The sequence below is a fragment of the Engystomops pustulosus genome, chromosome 8 (genome assembly GCF_040894005.1).
Source record: "Engystomops pustulosus chromosome 8, aEngPut4.maternal, whole genome shotgun sequence".
NCBI classification, from domain to species: domain Eukaryota; kingdom Metazoa; phylum Chordata; class Amphibia; order Anura; family Leptodactylidae; genus Engystomops; species Engystomops pustulosus.
In genome coordinates this window covers 76,064,336-76,082,099 of record NC_092418.1, presented here as the reverse complement: position 1 = coordinate 76,082,099, position 17,764 = coordinate 76,064,336, and the positions used below count along the sequence as shown (strand labels likewise).

The 17,764-nt window shown below is 41.6% G+C and overlaps 1 protein-coding gene across 30 annotated transcripts in view; it reads right to left on the bottom strand.

The window, feature by feature from the left end:
- Nucleotides 1–17,764, bottom strand: part of UNC80 (unc-80 homolog, NALCN channel complex subunit) — a 116,012-nt gene that overhangs the window by 95,076 nt on the left and 3,172 nt on the right. For 22 of the 30 annotated variants that reach the window (XM_072121306.1, XM_072121311.1, XM_072121315.1 and 19 more), the window contains exons 2-17: nucleotides 15,632–15,680; nucleotides 13,686–13,842; nucleotides 13,294–13,589; nucleotides 13,080–13,203; nucleotides 11,649–11,722; nucleotides 8,598–8,746; nucleotides 8,237–8,498; nucleotides 7,645–7,776; nucleotides 7,298–7,514; nucleotides 6,403–6,543; nucleotides 6,046–6,314; nucleotides 5,559–5,912; nucleotides 5,283–5,414; nucleotides 3,026–3,179; nucleotides 2,717–2,865; nucleotides 1,147–1,310 (exon numbers count right to left, since the gene is read on the bottom strand). In XM_072121306.1, coding sequence (XP_071977407.1) covers nucleotides 1,147–1,310; nucleotides 2,717–2,865; nucleotides 3,026–3,179; nucleotides 5,283–5,414; nucleotides 5,559–5,912; nucleotides 6,046–6,314; nucleotides 6,403–6,543; nucleotides 7,298–7,514; nucleotides 7,645–7,776; nucleotides 8,237–8,498; nucleotides 8,598–8,746; nucleotides 11,649–11,722; nucleotides 13,080–13,203; nucleotides 13,294–13,589; nucleotides 13,686–13,842; nucleotides 15,632–15,680 — 2,823 coding nt within the window. The remainder of the gene's footprint in view (nucleotides 1–1,146; nucleotides 1,311–2,716; nucleotides 2,866–3,025; nucleotides 3,180–5,282; nucleotides 5,415–5,558; nucleotides 5,913–6,045; nucleotides 6,315–6,402; nucleotides 6,544–7,297; nucleotides 7,515–7,644; nucleotides 7,777–8,236; nucleotides 8,499–8,597; nucleotides 8,747–11,648; nucleotides 11,723–13,079; nucleotides 13,204–13,293; nucleotides 13,590–13,685; nucleotides 13,843–15,631; nucleotides 15,681–17,764) is intronic. The other 8 variants (XM_072121308.1, XM_072121322.1, XM_072121335.1 and 5 more) reach the window with 2 other exon arrangements.

The following is a 17,764-nucleotide window of genomic DNA, read 5'->3' as shown; positions in this document are numbered from 1 at the left end:
AGATGGGTTTTGAGTGCCCTTGTAGCGTTCCAACTCTGTTCCCTATCACCAAAATCAGCTGTATCAGCTAATAATGATGGCTGATGATATTCAGCGCCAAGCGTCATGTTTGAGGACCGTTTTAAAGCATGTGTTTACAGTCCGTTTAAAAACGCATGCATTTAAAAAATGTTTTTCAATGTTTACCATGCGTTTGGCTGGTTTAAATCTGTTTTACAGCTGCTTACATTTTTAGAAATGAATGTAAACAGGTTCAAAGCAGCCAAGTGCATGGTAAGCATTAAAAAATGCATTTGTTTTAAAAATAGACTGAAAACGCATGCTTTAAAACGGTCCAAAAACGCGACGTGTGGCATCACATTTGAGATTTATACCCCAATTCTTTTGCCCTATTAATATGTTTTATATAGATTGGGTAAACTACTATATTGACTACAATAAATACCAAATGTTTATAACAAGTAGAAGTCTAATTTAAAAGGAAACATTGACATTGTAAATGCAGTCCAGTCCTATCCACTGGCATTATGGTTTAGAGCAGAAGGAGCTTTGTAGACTAAATGTAGTTTTAAGGGAAAAGATTGAGTGTAATGCTACATCCACATGAACGTGTGCTACGCCCGGGTGGGGACCCATTGAGCTGGAAAGGTGGAAGGATGAGGGCTGCTTACCCCTTCCCTCTTCATAGGGATACCTGGCAACCCACCGTACTTACAGGAAAAGATAGAGCATGCTCTATCTTTTTCCCGGTGACGGTACAGTGGCACATGTGTGTGCTCACCGTAATGCGACCGGGCGCCATAGCCATCTATGGGGACATATATCTGGCTGCAAATTGTTCTGCCGGATATAAATCCCTGTAATGTTCTGTGTGCTGTGTAATGTGTGCTCATATTAATTCACATGGTGTTATAGGTAAATTTCAGTGTTATTATGGACAACATATGTTATTATATTTTCTGTTATTTTCCTACATTCATATACTTAGAAGGTGCAAATAAATAAAAAGAATACAAACTCTTATTTTAGCAGAAAAATGCAGCAAAAAATATTATCAAAAAAGCGGACCAAGCTCTAAAGCATCAAGCAAGCAAAAGCTTCAGCAAGTGAGCAGGGAGCTTCAAGCCAGCTCTATCACACTCAAACCTTTTAATAGCTGATGATCTTGGCTCCTGAGAATCAACAGATTTTCTCCCTGGAGTGAGTTTCTCTGCGCTGTCCAGCAAGGCACTGAGAGCTACACGTCGAAATACATTGCCATGAGCTTCTTTGATAAACTGTACTAGTTGTCGAATATCACAGTATAATCCCTGTAGAGAAGAGACATATGACATGACAGTGTCACCTACTAAAATAATGAAACATAATACTCAGAGCACAAAGCCTAAGGCTGAGGACCCACAAGATCACTGCTGAAGACCTGCTGCATACAGCCCTGGTACAAGCTGTGTTTTGTGGAAGAATTTCTATCATACTATTGTGAGGATCCTGATGCTTACACTCTGCATTGCATGGGATCATCATATGATTTTTTTCATAGAAATTTGTAGCATTCATAGAGTTCTTTCAGAAAAACATGTTTTTAACTCAAAAGGCAAACAAAAAAGGCACAAACAACAAAGGGAACTTTTGTGAAACAGTTTGGCACAATGAAGATCTATACTGTGTCGGATCCTGAAGTCTGATTAGTGGGGGACACCCATGATCACAAGAATAGACCATCAGAAATCGGTAGAGGGGAAGTCCTATTACCACTAATGTGTAAGGGCAAGTTGACCATAGACTCTGTTGCTTCTTTCAATACTATGGGAGTGTCAGAAATTGTCAAGAGCTGTGTCTGGCAAATTCCAACACTCGCATACAATTCAATGGAGTGGCAGGACACATGCTAGACGTGTCACTCCATCAATTAATGGTAACAGAACTTCCATTCCCTGTATTCCTAGGGATCTGTTCTTGTGATTGTGGGTATCCCATTAGTGGGACCTTCCCCGATCAGCTTGTTATCCCGTATTTTGTAGACAGAGGATAACATGCAAACTTGGTACAAGCCCTTTAACAAAAAAAAATAGAAAATAATCTTTATGCATTTGTTCATAGCATTTGCTAAATATTTAAAGGGAACCTGTCAGCAGAAACTGACCTAATAAATTACTACTAGTAAGTTTTCAAGCAAAGTAACACCTTCCAGATCATGTTTATTTCATAGGCCAACATTGTGGCAGCAACTTTGAAATGAGATCTAAATTGGTTGTATAAAGTCACGGAGGTGGCGAGTCTAGTGCTAAAGCTCAGATTATTCCCTGTGATGTAATTGACATGACTTACCTTCTCTCTATTAGTCTGTTCTCTGGTCACGATCTCAATCACAGCAGAGGCAACGTGTTGATGTGGGGAGAGCTTTACTTCAGTGCTAAACTCTCTGCCTCCTTGACTTTATACAACCAATTTACATCACACGTCAAATCTAATTTTCTGGACAATACCACCACACCAGGCCATAAAAGAAACATGATCTGGAAGACTTGTAGTGGTATATAAGCCAATTTCTACTGACATGTTTCATTTACTTAAGAAACATTTCTGATAAAAATACCCCCAAGGGTTGCATGTACAAGAACATGTACCTCAGCCCCAAAGTATGCAGAAACGAGTAAACAGTATTGTGCCAATAATATCCAAAAATACTGATATCAGAAGGAACTCATCATCTTACCAGGTTCTCAGGACTGTGCAGCTCATGTGTTGTTGAAGCACAGCGAGTTATCAGAGACTTGAACATGGAGCTTACAATGATGCCTTCTACACTTTGAGCTGTAGACTTATTGTCCATTGTTGCAAAATTGTTTCCAAAGCCAGCCCTGTCTGTAGATACACAAAGACCAGACACTGTAACCAGCACTCATGTCATAACACATCATAATAACATTTCATTAAACGCCAATAACACTTTATAACCAAAATACATTGTTCAATGGAAATACAATGGAAATGGTGTAATTATAGAATAATAATCTCAATTTACTCTTACTGTCGGTTACAGGCTCCATGCAGAATCCCAGAAGTGCATGAAGAAAGTCAACCACGTTATTTAGAGAATCTTTATTCACATAATCTTTCATTGTCTGACGGAACTGAACTTTATCCAGTTTATAAAGCTTGGTGAGACAGCTTTGTGCCTGCCAAATAAAAACAAGGGACATGTTTAGCTATATGACCACTAGATGGCACTGAAGCATATGTCAGATCTATCTGATTGGAGCAGGGAAGGTGCAGGGCCTCCACATAAAGGTGTGCAGGGGAAAAACTCATTTAATTTAAAGTGAACACATCTGAAGACTTTGTCACAGAACTTGCCTCAAAGTAAGATCAGAAAAACAGTGTGACGGGGTTGTAATGATTTGTGGGGTTTGGGTTGCCACATTTGTAAGTCAAAAATACCAACCACAATACGGAGCAGGTTAAGGAGCCCCTTAATCCAGTACTTGGGGACACAGAGAACTCCTGGCAATCTTATGTGCAATGTAGATCTCAAGATTTATGGCTGCTCCATTAAAGGGGTTATCTGGGAATATGAATTATTTTATATATGACTAGGAGGGCTTTAAAAATAAAGAACTTATATTTACCTCTTCTTCCATTCTCAGTACGTATACAGAGGCCGGCAGTGACGTGCGCCTACAGATTCTGTTTGTATTCGGAGGCTGGCTGTGATGTGTTTATAGCTTTTGTTTCTATACACAGGCTGGCCCTAATATGCGCCTACAGCTTCTACTTGTATGCAGAGGCCGGGAAGTCCCACCCACTTCAGGAGAAGCTGTGATTGTTTTACAGACAGAGCTGATAGATATACAAGGCTATATCTCAGGATAGGAAGAAGCCAGAAGCATGATATAGCTATCATTGCTGTCAAAGGCTCAAAGGCTAAAAGTCAAGTATCTTTACAGTTACGTTTCCAAAGTTGTATTTCCTGGTCCTGCGCCAGGATTTGGGAGTTTATCAAGGTTTGTACACTAATAAAAGCCTTGATTAATCCCCCCATCTGACTCTTTGTCAGCTCAGCATTAGAGACTTAAATGTAGCATCTTCCACAACCAGGACTCTTATATTGGACTATGATCCAGCATTACATCTTATGTAATAAGACAGCCAAGGCAAAACACCATTATTTTGGACTCCTCCTTCTTGATCTATCCTATGCCTTTGACACTTTCTCTCCTGCTACAGACACCATTCTCTCCTGCTACAGGCACTATGTTCTCTTGACATTATTGACCTTTCACTCTCCTGGATTTCCTCATAGTTCTCCAAACAGATTTTCAGTGTCTACCACTCACTCCCTCAAGGTTTTGCCCTGGGACCATTATTTTTCTTCATCTACACCTCTGGCATAGGAGGTGTTCAATACCACTCCTATGCAGATGACACCTAGATCTAGCTTACTTAATCAGTGTCTATCATCCATATTCTCGTTCTTCTCTTCCTGTTTTCTAAAACTTAACATGAACAAAAGTGAAGTCATAATCTTTCCTCCTCCTTACACAACCCTCCCAGAGCTAATCCTCACAAGTCATGGCTCCACACTCTCCCCAGTCCCTAAAGTCTCCTGCCTTGGAACCATCTTTGACTCTACCTTATCCATTAAAGAACAACTGTAATGTTTTTTTCCCACAAATCAACAGATAATTGGACGTAGAACAACTTTGCATATTATCTTTTTTATCTATATCCAGCAGTTTCTTTGCTATACCCCTCAGATTATCTCAGTGCTGAAGTAGCTCCTTCCTCACAAGCCCTGTAAATCTCTATGCTAAACAAACCTATGGTCTTACAAGAGGGGAGGGGCTGCTGCTTCCTGCTCACAGAGGATGAGGTCATGTAACAGAGCTCTCTGTGTATGTAGCAGCGCTAAGTGGGTTCAGGACTGTGGATACAGATGTGTCCTACACAGAATAGTGAGGTAAAAGATCTCCTCTGTTCCCAGTCTGTGATGCTACAGAACTTTCTTTGTCTTCACCTTATGCTGCAGCCTTTCCCGCACCTTGTTCTCCGCCCTATAAGTTTTGTGCAGTGAAGCTATCAACCCTTAGTGCTCACACAGCACAGGCTATGCACTGCATGTAACCAGTAACTTGGTTATTGCAGAATAGAAGCTATGATTGACAGGTAAATTGACTGGACTGTATCCAATGTTTGGCGTTGAGTTGGTTAAAACATGCAGTTAGTATTATAGTAGTTGTGGTGTAAACGCATTACAGGTTGACACAGATTTTGTTACAAACCTGATTCCTTAGACGATCCCCAGACAATCCTCGATGACCCTCGCCACAGCCATATGCACAACCTAATGATTTCACCAGTTTAATAAGCATGGTCAATGCAAGCTTGTGAGTGGTTACTGGGACATTTTCATCCTAAAAGAGATACATTTTTTTAAAATCACTGTAGGGTTTATTGGATAACACAATGTAATAATAATAATATCTATATCTGTGATATCATGTAAAATAAATGCTTTAATGTTCATTGTTTTATATTTTGCTTTTGGTAATATTAACCTTTTCACCATTTTTTCCATTCTTGTATTGACCATCACCACTTCCGTCATCTCCTCCACCACCTCCTCCTCCTCCTGTTCCACTACTTGAGGGACCTCCAAAACCACAGCTTGATCCTCGGGAAGGACCTTTCATCTGGAAGTTCCCTTCACTTTGCCTCTTTTCCCCACTAACTGAACCCGGTCCTGATATAATGGTGGGTTCATTCTCCTTGTTCTCACTCTTTTTCCTCTTCTTTTCAACACATGGCACAACTCCCAGCTGGAGCAGACAATCTACAATATTGAGGGCCACATCACAGATCCGGGAACTGATATCGTGGTTTAGGACAAGGTATACAGCCTTAAGAACCACCTAGAAAAAAAAATGCATCAAGTATTATTCTAAATATTGAGGAATCTAGAAACCAACCAAGCATTACTCAACATCCTATATTTTACTTAGACACACATTTTCATTCTGTGTGTAAAGAAGTTTATTCTCTTACCGCCAGATCCAACATCCCATTCTTGTGGACAAAGTTGTTGGTGCCGTCTATATGGTCTGTGTCCTCCAGGCTGCTGTAGTTAATGCATGAATCTGTTAGGCTACGTGGTAGATTGGCACAGGCAAGAGGTTCGTGCGGCATTTCCGGAATGGGCACTTGATTGCAGAGCTTTTTCATGTGATCGGCAAAAAAGTCAGCATAGCCAACGTTGAACGATGCAAGAGTAGTGTTGAATGTTGCCACCGTGATGGTAGAAATTTGGGACCTCACTGGAAAAATTGTGGTTTCGTTTGTTATCTATTCCAATTAACACCTTGCATTACCTAATTATCATAAGTATATATACATATAGCATACCATCCTTAGATGTGTTCTCTCCATGGCTGTTGGAGTGATCAGGAAGATCACTTAGCAAAGTATGATGGGAATGAGAATGCCTTGCACTCAAGCTCTCCATCTCGGTAGCCGTATCAGAGCTTCCACGCCTTGTAAATTTACCTGTAGCAACACAAAATATTATGGCAACATAAATGTACAATGGTGCTAAAAGTGCAGTGTCAGATTGCTATTGCCACTATTATAGATGTATGTCATCTAGATTACAAGCCATCCTTGAGTTTCCTACTTAATGGTTTGTGGTGTAACTTTCACATTAGCTATTCTCTCTCACATTCACATGAACATGGGGGGGGGGGGACTTATGTACGGCCGCAAGTTTGGGGCTGTACATACCTCTCCCATAGCCATAGGGCATAGGCAATAGCTGCACGGAACGGTCCGGTGACCACAATGTTTGCTCACCGAGAAGGGAGGGCTCACGGCTTGAGAATCTCTACTTGCTGAATTGCATCGTCCTGAGTCCGGATGCTTCCTGTTTGCATTTGTTTTAGAGGATTGATATAGGACTGGGTGAGCTGGCAACATATTTCTTCTTTTGCTATGTACAAGAAGATGGCTGATTCCTATCCCTGCTAAGAATCAGCAAATATGTGGCTCAACAAAATATGGAGGTGTGCATTTACATACACACAATATTTTTGATTTATGCAAAGCTTGTTAAAAGGCTAAGTACACTTTATCAATATTCTACTAGTATACAAGGAATCTTTTTCTATAGTACAGTAGTTATAAATCTCTTTCTTGCTACATTCTTGTAAACTGTGTGAAAATGTGCAAGCAGTTTTAAAACACATCTTTCACAAGGCTGCCAAATTATACCTTACGATACAGAGCCTACAGCTACCAAACTCACCTAAAATTGTGGTTTGCCAGCCCCCTTTCTCAATAGTGCGCCTGTCCTCTCCAATACCAGAAAAACTCCCAAAGGAAAACGTACTGCGGGTTGGGGATACATCCAAGTGGTCCTCATGCAGGAGAAAGGGCATCCCTATCCTACGTTGCCGCTTCTTCCCTTGATGGTGATATGGTATTGATCCCTTACGCTCTCTATCATCTCTTCTCGTCCTCAACTGCAGAGGCACAAATAAAACATGTTTCATATAAAGATCAGCATATTTTTGCAAAGATTTTTTTATTTTAAAATTGAGAGCTAATTGAACGCATTGCCCTTTTTTGAAATATTGAGATGATGTATCTTACCCTCTTAAAAATGTTGATTCCAATATCTGAGGAGAGATCAGGTATTGCAGACCTTCGGAGATTGGTCAGTGATACTTTGGCATATGGTTCTGAGCCCAGTGCTCTGTCTTCTTCATTGCATTTGGTCATGTCCTTCAAGATAAAAGCTGTCTGTTTGAAAATCTCAGAAAATATTGCATAATATCAATTTAAACAACTTAAAGGGGTATTCAGAATTTCTGACATTTGGAAATGAGCAATTAGTAATCTAAAAAAATATTATAAGAAAATAAATATTATAATAATTAAATATCCTCTCTATACCTTCCCTGCCAGTCTTTCCGCAATTATTTGATTTATGCCAAATACTACGAGAATTCTGGCCGACCTGCAGCACCAGTACTGTAACAGTTCAGCCAGTAGATAGTGAGTCTTTGCATCATATTTTCTGTATGATGTAAGGACTCCTCTCCTTTAACTACAATGCATAAATTCAAAAACTGAACTCTGGTTTTATTATTGTATACATTAATAAAAGGAGTATTTGGAAAACATTCACTGGATTAAAAATGTGTGAATATCTTCTTTAAATACACATGATATGATCCCTCACCTGGGTTTTATGAGTATTCACAAGAGAAGGTGCTGCTGCCACCATGGAGCTACTCCGAGGTCGTGGAAGAGGGAGTTCCTCAGGTTCAGGAGATTTTTCTGGTTTTTCTTCCAACATATGCCTAAGTCGGTAAAGATAGTACATAAGTGACCACTGAGTTCCTTCCTCTGACCAGTGGGGCTGCAGCAAGCACCTTAATACCGCCACATCAAAGTATGTGGCATATCGAGATTTTTGGCATGGTGGAATCACTAAAGATGGTCTAAAAAATAAAGGAAAAAATTAAATAGTTAAAATTTTTTGTACATTTTTGAGCAAGTCCAAATAAACGAATGGGGACCACAATAAAAAGTATAATTACCTTGGAAATGGTGGTCCTCTATCCTGTGACGTTTGAGATGTAGTACAGCCATCAAATGAGTTTGCCCTCTGGCAACCGGATATAGTAGGTCTTAGGACAGGAGGTACTAAGTCTTCTGGCTGACCAACTTCAGAGACCACTTCAAAACCCTTGTGTATAAAAAGAAATGAGATTTTCCATTACATATCATAGTTACATATGCAACAATAAAGGGGTCATTGGGATTGAGGATTGGCGCCAAAATTCTGACCTTTTCGTATGTTTACATTTTAAAGATATATCACTTTGCTAGGCGAGTGGAAAAGTCGCACATTTAGGCGCAAATATATCAAATGTGCCATAAAAAGTTGCATAAATAAGAGAAAAATAGATAAAATTCTAATATAAATTATCCCTAAGTATTAATTTTATATAAGCCAATATCAATGAAAAAATCTACATTATGAGAAATCTATTAAGGTTTGAAAAAAGTCTTAGGCTGCATTCACACTACCGTATGAAAGCTTGCGGTCGTACATACACGCCCCATAGACGGCAATGGCTGCACGGAGCGATACATGTCCTATCTTTCCCTTGTTACAGCCTGTACGCATTTCTATGGAGTGGGGTCATCAATCCTCCTCTCCAGGGGAGTAACGAATGCAGACGCAGGGGGGTGCGACCGCGCCCCTGGAAGAGAAAGGCGATAGGCGGTGGATGGGGCGGGCCGGCCGGCAGTGGGTGTTGCGGGCCGGTGATAGATGGTGGGCGGCTACAGTTTGTGAGCTGTCACTGCCAGCCGTACTGCTTTAGTGAATCTGCAGGGGGAGCGTCGGTTAGGTGAGTACATCGTTTCTTATTTTAATATGCTGGGCAGGGGCTGCTGGCTGTATACAGGAAGGAGGGGGCAGGCTGGGTGTATACTGAGGCGGGCTGGCTAGTTGTATACTGGGGGGGGCAGGCTGGCTGTATACTGAGGGGTCTGGCTGGCTGTACATTGAGGGGGGCTGGCTGTATACTTGGGGGGCAAGCTAGCTGGCTGTATACTGGGGGGCAGGCTGGCTGGCTGTATACTTTGGGGGGCAGGCTGGCTGTATATTGGGGGGGCTGGTTATATACTGGGGAGGGTCTGGCTGGCTATATATTGGGGAGGGGCTGGCTGGCTATATACTGGGGAGGGCCACCTGGGCACTGGCTGGCTGTATACTTTGGGGCTGGCAGTATACTGGGGGTCTGGCTGGCTATATACAGGGGGGTGGCTGTATACAGGGGGGCTGGCAATATACTGGGAGGAGGCTGTCTGGCTATACACAGTGGGGGCTTGCTGGCTATATACAGGGGGGGCTGGCTGTATAATGGGGGTGGGGGGAGTGGCTGGCGGTTTTATATGGCATAGTATTTATATTCCCCACCTTGGGGGCAGTATTATAGTAGTTTTATTCTTGTACATAGGGGGCTGTATTATAGTAGTTATATTCTTGTACACAGGGGGTAATATTATAGTAGTTATATTCTTGTACATTGGGGGCAGTATTATAGTAGTTATATTCTTGTACATTGGGGGCAGTATTATAGTAGTTATATTCTTGTACATTGGGGGCAGTATTATAGTAGTTATATTCTTGTACATAGGGGGCAGTATTATAGTTGTTATATTCTTGTTTAGCGGAGAAGGCATTGTAGTACTTTTTTTGTATATATGTAAAAAAAAAGCCATCTATAAACACTTTGTTTGGAGTTTAGTAACTACACCCACATCACAAGGTCACACCTACTTGTTTTGACCCTGCCCACAGAATGGTGCCACTTTTTTTCCCAGGGCCACTTTAAATTCCTAGTCCGTGTAGTGTGTATATAGTGTGTTTAGAGTTTATATGGTGCAGTGTTTACATATGTGTGTTATGCATATCTAGTGTATGTGTGCTTATGTCTCTGCAAAGTACTTATGGTATTTGTATCCCGAAGAAGGGTTTAGGTATTTGGGGGTCCCGTTTCTAGGATCGCACCGAGGCCCACTGGGGTCTTGTAACGCCACTGCTCCTCTCCATGGCACCGGGCGTATGCCCTTTCGGCCGTAGCTGTGCGGGCATAGGTTCGTGTAAATGCAGCCTTATATAAATATAATAAACAGAGTTTCCTCAGACAAATACAAAACCATTCTCGCTTTTGAGCCCCAAAATTTGCCTATGTATTACAGCTGTTTACTCCCCTAATCTACCTTTAAGACATAATTCTGGCTTGTTGGTGCTCCCATCCACTAAGCTATACCCCTGCTAGATGCTTCATCTCTGTCCTTTCTAATTTTTCCTTTTTTTTTATTTAAAATTTTGTCTATTTACCTATAAAAAAAAAATCTCCTCCAAAGTTGTGTGAAAATGAGTATAAAGAGTCATATTTTGCCTGGGATGAGTAAAGTTTAAATGCTGCCGTTTTATAGTATCTAGAAACATTCTGTTGGTGTCATATTAAAGACAAAAATCTGGATTTTGGTTCTGTCTACAAAACTGAAGACATATTCAGTCAGAAATAATTTTTTTATTTGCAGGTAGCATTTCCGATTAGACTACTTAGTTCAAGTTATAGCTATTGTAGATGCAAAGATTAGTAAATCTGCTCCACTGCGTCCAAGACAGACAAATCCTCCCATGTCATTCTGCACCATCTTTTGGCAAGCAGGGAGAGCAGCAAATTCACTAACTGTGCTATGCTTAGAAGTGCTGGTGTTAGAAGTAGTGGATCTGTGCTCTCTGGATGAGATGTCTATATATGATGATGAGGTCTCATGATTCTCTAAGTATAACAACACCCGTAGAACAAGCCCTCATCACTATCACTGTGAACTAGCATGTTGTAATCTAGTAACTTCATTGTATTTAACAAGATATTAATGTCTCTATAATGTTCATGAATATTTCATATCGGCAAACAGGCAGCTAACCACTAAATAATAATACAAAACATACAACAGAGGATGAGCAAATCTTTCTATTTTAGGTTTTTTTTCTCTTTAGATTTCGATCCCAGCTTTTGGCTTAAAAATACAATACTGTGACAAAATAGCATATACACTACCTCTGTGAGGCCTGTGCCTGGCTTGGGGGAATCCAACACTTTGTTCTGACTGTTACATGGAGAGCTTCTTTTTGCTGAAATACAAATACGTTTATAGTTTTTGAAAAGTTTATTATACAACAGCAAGATAATGGAGGTTATGTAAAAAGAAAAACCCATTGGTGTTTAATTTTAAAATAAATTGAAGAAATAAACTTAATTCAGCACTTACAAAATTACTCACAAAAATGCTGCAAATTATGTAATAAACCTCATCTGAACCCTTCTACTCTTAATAAATTCAATTTCCTAGTCAGGCCATCAGTTACAGGTTGTATTATGACACCATACAAGTTGCTTATGTGATTTGCTGTCAAATTTGCATCTATATTACAGAATGGTTGTGTTTGTAAAATGCACGTTTGCCAGATTACCATAAACTTACTACCACAATTTCTTCTCAATCGTGTAGGTGAAGCCATGTGCAACACCCCTGCCAATGCATAGGTAAGGTGGTTGTTGCAAATAGCGCCCTCTCCTTGTCAGGGTGTATCTGGTGAGCGTGCGCAACTCATCCATAAGCTACTGCTAGGTAAACTTAGTATTTGCAGCTGCAGCCACTGCCTGGTAAGGCAAGAGTTAACAATACATAATCTTATTGTCCAATGATGTTCTTGTAACGCAAGCTGGAAGCTGATTGGAGAGTGCTACCACCTGACCAAGGGAGTATATAAACCCCTGGTAGGCGGGAGCACATGGTCTTGGAATCCTTTCAGTAGATAGAGAAGCAGGTCCAGTGTTCAGCTCCCTGCAGAGCTCCCCTCCATACTCACTACCAGGAAGCAGAAGAGGGACCACAGGCTGCTGCCTGATACCTTAGGGCAAGTCAGGAGACTTAAACCCCAGAACTGAGGTCCCCATCAGCTCCATCTCTACCAGCCCAGTCTGCAGTTACTTCCAGGCTGAGAATCCAGCTATCTCCCACCAGCTCACCAGCTTGCTGAATCTACTGCTGTTATAGTTTGGCCGTTGCCTGCTGTTGAATAAAGAACTATAAGTTGATTTGCTCATCGTTGCCTCCGTCAAATCCCTGGATCCAGGCTGCTTACCACAACGGGCTCCCCCATCCATCACCCAGGGATTCATCCTACAGACACCTCAGGGGTTGCCCCAGGGAGAAACCAGTACATCAGCCTCTCCCTCCATATTTCTTGCACACACCACCTTCTGGATACCTGCCACGCTGTAGGTGAGCCCTCCGGTCTCCATACCAAGCACTGTGACCGCAGCGTGCCTAGGCCATACTAGCCAGACATTCCAGTATTCTGAGCCCCGGCGGCCTCCAAGCCACAAGAAAAGGCTAGGCCCGGATGGGGGATGTTGCACATGATACAGTTTTATTCCATTCAAGTAAACCACTTATTCTGCTACATAGAAACACAAAGCTGCTACCTGTGATGATGTTCCGAATGGGTTTCACCAGTGCTGTAAAAGCAGATACTTCAGGATGTCTATGTTCCCACATTGGCTGCCAAATTACTAGTCCACTAGCAAGGCGAAATGTCAAGTCTGATTCCTAGGAGGACAATAACATATTAAATATAGCATATTTAAAATGGGATGATGTTCACCACATGATATCCAGCTTCTTCATGAAGATCCTTACTTTAATCCGGTGAACGAGAGGAGCGAATAAGAAAACAAAGAGCTCCACTGTGGCCATGGAATTCTGTAGGAATTTCCTTCTATTGTTCTCATCTTCTTCATTAGTGTTGCTATGTCTGGATAGTCCAGGCGATCCTTGATTTTCCTGATGGATGAAAGCACCACTACTTCCCCCCCAACTGGAGCTTCTGTCACTGCCAAACCTATCATTAGTGCAATCCTGAGGAGCTTCCAGAAGCATCCAGTGAAGAGTATGAAGAAGCTTGGTTTCTGCAACACCAAGCTTATCCTGATGGCCTGTGCAAACAAAAGCAGCAGAACAGATTTACTCAAACACTTCTGTCACTCTACATATAAACAAGCTTCTAGCTGAAGACCATCCTGACTACCTACCAAGCTTGTTCCTGTTGGAGAGCAGTGTGGCTGTGCAATGCAAGACATGGGGTAGTGCAGCCTGGACTAATTCCCATCTAGAGATGCTCTGGATGGCTTCAGAGAGGGCAGGAGAGAGGCCATGGAGCTTGTTCTCAACCAGAACTCTTTCAAATGACTTATGTAAGAAATAAGAGGTTAGAAATAATAAAAAAAATGGTTTTAGATCTTAAAATTCATGTATATCGAGACAATGATTAAGTAATCATTACTCCACAATTTCTTATGGAATATAAATTTCTGGAGGACACCATGTGATGTAGAATACAAATTGTGACACTGACTTCTAAATAAGGTCCAGATCAAGACATTAAAGGAATCACTTATATAATATACAGGCAGTCCCCGGGTTACATACAAGATAGGGTTTGTTCTTAAGTTGAATTTGTATGTAAGTCGAAACAGTATATTTTTTAATTGTAGATCCAGACAAAAAAACAGTTGGAGTTTAAACATTTTTTTGCTGTAATGGGACCAAGGATTATCAATAAAGCTTCATTACAGACACTTTACCGCTGATTATTGCAATCTGGGACTACAGTAACATCCAAAGAGCTTCACCAGAGGTCAGAAGGGTCTGTCTGTAACTATGGGTTGTCTGTAAGTTGGGTGTCTTTAAGTAGGGGACCGCCTGTATTCCAAAATATAATATAAAGTTTAATCCAAAGAGCATGTGTATGGTAAAGCGTAGAGAAACTGAGATTTCTATATAGATAGTTTAATACAGTAACAGCAGCAAGATACAACAAATAGCTGCTGGCTCCTCCTTATATGTGAGAGAAGATCCAGCAGGTGAAATACAATATATTCAATTTGTGTAGTGACCCTGAAAGAGATGTAATTATTGTAAGCACCTTCTGCTGAGATCAGTTGGAACTACAGAAGAAAATTGTGCCGGTGGACAGCTAATATTCCATACTGTATACGGAGAAGCCTCAAAAAAGTGTGAAGAAGTAGAGATTGTGCCCAAATCCTGGGCCACAGAAACTTCAGTATCATATATGGCACATGGCAGATGTAAGGTCCAGCTGCAGATATCACAATGTAACTCATGGGCTTAATAAAGTTTTACAATAGTCAAAAAACTTCCCAAAACAGCACCGCACTAAGCCTCACACATGTGTATAAGACTGACTTGGGCTGTATGACTATATGACTATTATACCCCCTACAAGTCTGGGATTCACTTCCTACATATGGTACTAAAATAAAGTTTTTTGGGGAGTGGAGGATGTGTCGCTTCTTCCTGGTTTCAATCTGCGGTTCCAGGATCTTTGGTGGACCTTAAAAAGTTCTGAACTGGCTCTTTTGTATAGAGACCAGGAACATATTACATGGATTTCATGGGTGAAGGCCCCCTTGAAGGCTTGGGCCCTAGGCTACTACCCAAACCGCCTACATCAGGGATGGCGAACCTTTTAGAGCCTCAGTGCCCAAACTTCAACCAAAAGCCACTTATTTATTGCAAAGTGCCAGTAAAGCAATTTAAGAAGTAATTTATTCTCCTTGTTCTTTGACAACTTTAAATTGCTCAGCCTCCTAAAGACACCAACGCAGTTGAAAGGAGGAGGGAAAATTCGCCTATCATTGTAGGAAGATTCTGTAGGAAGATTCTCTGAGTCCTGTCCGGTGAACTTCATTCTGGGGTGATGGCCTGGGTGCCCACAGAGAGGGCTCCGAGTGCCACCTCTCGCACCAGGGCCATAGGTTCGCCACCACTGGCCTACATTATAATCCACTACTGGATGGAGCTGTATTACTACTTTTAACCTGGTGGCTTATACCTAGCTACAGCTAGCCGAGTTACTCCTGATTTATTAGCTTCATTAGCAGCTGTTACTTGCTATACTAACCAAAACTCCCAAATTATTGCTATTTTCAAGAAAGCATAGATTTATGATACGTACCACACAGGAGGCTTCATACTGCTTGCCAAGCTTTGGTCTTAAGAATGCACTGAAAGTAACAAATAGCATATATAAATACACATATAGGCTGAATTTACTCATGACGTTCTTCTAAGACTACAGAAAAGGACATTTCAAGAGTTAAATTCCATATCTGACGAATGCTCTACAGAACAACACAAGCATATTAAGATTATTCAGCATACTCTACTTAATTTCCCTTCAAATGTTCCCTCAGAGGTTGCCAAATGTGCCCAGATGCCTGCGGAAGGTTTTCATAATCTGTTGGATCTTCCCGGATGAAGAGATGGGATGGATATGGATGTACATTGTGCGCCATTCATCTTCCTGGGGCTGCTTGACTATTCTTGACTATTCCATAAAAATGAACAGAGCACAAGGGTTATGCCCATGACTCCAATCCTCCAGTGTCACAGGACCCTTGTGATAGAGAGGGGTCATATATACAGCAATCACATAGTTTATTCATAGAAGCCCTGAAATAATCACAATGGGGGTCATTTATTATCGCATTATAAACGGAAAACTGGTGATGTTTTTTTGTTTTTCCCTTTCTGTGGCTATTGTGCTTTTTTGGGCACAAACTGTGGCGCTCCTTGTGAATCTAACAGTTTTTTTGGTGCTTCTATTTTTCTGATTCGTTTTGTGGCACAAAATTCGAGCAGCTTAAAGCTGGTCCTAAACCTTTTAGTCCGTGCGCTGAATCCCTTGTGCCACAAACTTACATCCCACTGAAAAATATAGCACTGACACCCAAATTAATAAATACCCCAATAACTCTCAAACCATCGGGCATTGTGATTATCATACCTTTTACGACAGCTCCACGCCAAAGTAACATGGGGGGGGGGGGGGGGGCGTGAAGGGGGCAAGGTCAGTGATGGAGTGGGCCCGACGAGGCCTAAACCAGAGAGACTGGGATTTCATCATACGCTGATACATATAAAAGTAAGGAATATGCAAATAGATTTTCTAAAATGGGAAAAAGGAAAACTGCTTCCAGTGCTGCTTTAAATAAAGCAACTTCCAATCAATACCTGACTTTTAAGAAGCCTTGTGATATGTTCTGGGATAAAAGCCAAACTAGTAAAGTCTTTTCTAAAGAAATAGACACCAAACTGCAGATGTTTTCAATGTCATGACTTTTAGTCATTTCTTCTCACTATTGGTGGTTATAAGAGGGCCTGTGATAGCATATAGGGCTTCATTAGGAATACTATTTACATATATACTTTACAGTATAAACTTTTTTACTATTTTTTTACTACTTTTTTACTATTTTTACTATTTACTTTTTTACTATTTACATATAAACTTTACAGTATAAACTTTAAAGTATAAGCCAATGCACCTGATTTTATACTCGAGTATAAGCCTAGGTAGGGGAATGCATTGGCCACAGCCTCCACCCAGTATATAGCCAGCCAGCCCCCTGCCCCCCAGAATATTGGCTGTCAGCCCCCTGACCCCCAGTATATAGCCAGTCAGCTCATACCCCCCAGCCAGCCAGTCCCCTGCCCCCCAGAATATTGCCTGTCAGCCCCCTGACCCCCAGTATATAGCCAGCCCATGCCCACCAGTATACAGCCAGTTGCCTCCCCCAGTATATAGCCAGCCAGCCCCCTACAACCCAATATATAGCCAGCCATCCTCTAGTTTATAGCCATCCAGCCCATGTCCCCCAGTATATAGCCAGCCAGCCCCCAGTATATAACCAGTCAGCCCATGCCCCGAGTATATAGCCAGCCCCCTACCGCAGCATATAGCCTGCCAGCCCCCTGACTCCCCAGTATATAGCCACCCAGCCCCTCCAGTATATAGCCAGTCAGCCCCCGACCCTTAGTATATACCAAGCCATTTCATGCCCTCCAGTATATAGCATGCCAACCCATACCACCCAGTATATAACCAGCCAGTCCATGCCCCGCACTATATAGCCACCCAGCCCATGCCACCCCAGTATATAGCCTGCCAGCCCCCCCCCAGTATATAGCCAGCCATCTGTCCCCAGTGTACAGCCTACCTCCTGCCCCCTAGTATATAGTCAGCCACCTCATGACCCCCAGTATATAGTCAATCCCCTGCCCCCAGTATATCCCCTGCCTCCTGCCC